At 68.5% G+C, this 1557-nt stretch overlaps 1 protein-coding gene across 1 annotated transcript; it reads right to left on the bottom strand.

Annotated features, from left to right (window-relative positions):
* Window positions 1–4: 4 nt before the first annotated feature.
* LOC104840061 (zinc finger protein 629-like) lies at window positions 5–1230 on the bottom strand (the record flags this gene model as incomplete). The annotated part of the gene is made up of 1 exon (XM_010580737.1): window positions 5–1230. A coding segment is annotated over one exon (1226 nt), but the record flags the coding sequence as incomplete, so codon positions are not given.
* Between the last annotated feature and the right edge of the window lie 327 nt (window positions 1231–1557).

Raw genomic sequence — 1557 nt, 5'->3', positions numbered from 1 at the left:
ACATCTCCAAACTCGGTTGAACCTCCATCACCGCGGTCTTTGGCCGCCCCTCTGACGCCTCCGAGCCCGGTTGCCCCTCCGACATCTCCAAACTCGTCCGCCCCTGCGCCGCCCCGTGGGCCTCCTCCAGGTGCACCCGCTCGTGGGTGATGAGGTTGGAGCTCTGGCTAAAGCGCCGGCCGCAACGGGCGCAACCGTAGGGCCGCTCGCCGGTGTGGGTCCGCCGGTGCTGCTCCAGGTGGGCGCTACGGACGAAAGCCCGTCCGCATTCCCCGCAGCCGTAGGGTTTCTCGCCGGTGTGGATGCGTTGGTGCCGCACCAGGGTGGAGCTCATGCCGAACGCCTTGCCGCATTCGCCGCAGCGGTAGGGCCGCTCGCCGGCGTGCGTCCGCCGGTGGAGGGCCAGGTTGGAGCGGAGGGCGAAGGCTTGCCCGCACTCCCCGCAGGCGAAGGGTCGCTCCTCCCCGTGCGCCCGTTGATGCCGCGCCAGCGCCGAGCGTAAGCCGAAAGCTCGCCCGCACTCCCCGCAGCGGTGCGGCTGCAAGCCCAGGTGCAGCCGCCGGTGTTTGGCCAAGGTGGCCCCGTGGCCGAAGCGTTTGCCGCACTCGCCGCAGGCGAAGGGTTTCTCGCCGCTGTGGCTGCGCTGGTGCTGGATGAGCTCCGAGCTTTGGACGAAGCCTTTGCCGCACTCGCCGCAGCGGAAGGGCTTCTCGCCGCCGTGGGTCTTGCCGTGCTTGAGGAGGTTGGCGCGTTGGGCGAAGCTCTTGCCGCATTGGCCGCAACGGTAGGGTCGCTCGCCGGAGTGGCTGGCTTGGTGTTGGAGGAGGTCGGAGCTACGGTAAAACGCTTTCCGGCACTGGCCACAGGCGTAGGGTCGCTCGCCGGCGTGGGCGCGCTGGTGTTTCACCAGGTTGGTGCTTTGGCTGAAGGCTTTGCCGCATTCGGCGCAGGCGTAAGGCCGCTCGCCGGTGTGGGTCCGGCGGTGCTGGGCCAGGTTGGAGCTCCAACCGAAGGCTTTGCCGCAGTCGCCGCATTTGTAGGGCCGCTCGCCGGTGTGGGTCCGGAGGTGCTGGGCTAGGTGGGAGCGTTGGGCGAAGCGTTTGCCGCACTCGCCGCAGGCGTTGGGGCGTTCGCCCGTGTGGCTCCGCCGGTGACGCTCCAGCTTCGACCACTGGCCGAAGGCTTTGCCGCATTCGCTGCAGATGTAGGGGCGGCCGGCGGGGGGTCCGGCTGCACCGGGAGGTGGGGAGGAGGCGTCAGGGATGGCGGGGGGGCGGGGGGGAACCCTCTTCTAGCCCACCCTGGGACAGGTTGGGGGTCCCAAACGCCGGGATCCCTTATTTTAACCCAGCCTGCGAGGAATTGGGGGTCCCAAACACCAGGATTTCCTCTTCTAGCCCACCCTGGGAAGGGTTGGGGGTCCCAAATCCCAGGATCAATTCTTCTAGCCCACCCCGGGAAGGGTCGGGGGTCCCAAATGCTGGGGTCCCTTCTTCTAGCCCACCCTGTGAGGGGTTGGGGGTCCTGGACGATGGGATCCCCTCTTCTAGCCCACCC

The sequence above is a fragment of the Haliaeetus leucocephalus genome, unplaced genomic scaffold (assembly GCF_000737465.1).
Source record: "Haliaeetus leucocephalus isolate CR32 unplaced genomic scaffold, Haliaeetus_leucocephalus-4.0 Scaffold736, whole genome shotgun sequence".
Lineage (NCBI taxonomy): Eukaryota > Metazoa > Chordata > Aves > Accipitriformes > Accipitridae > Haliaeetus > Haliaeetus leucocephalus.
The sequence above is the reverse complement of the archived record's forward strand: the minus strand, read 5'-3'. Positions and strand labels throughout refer to the sequence as shown.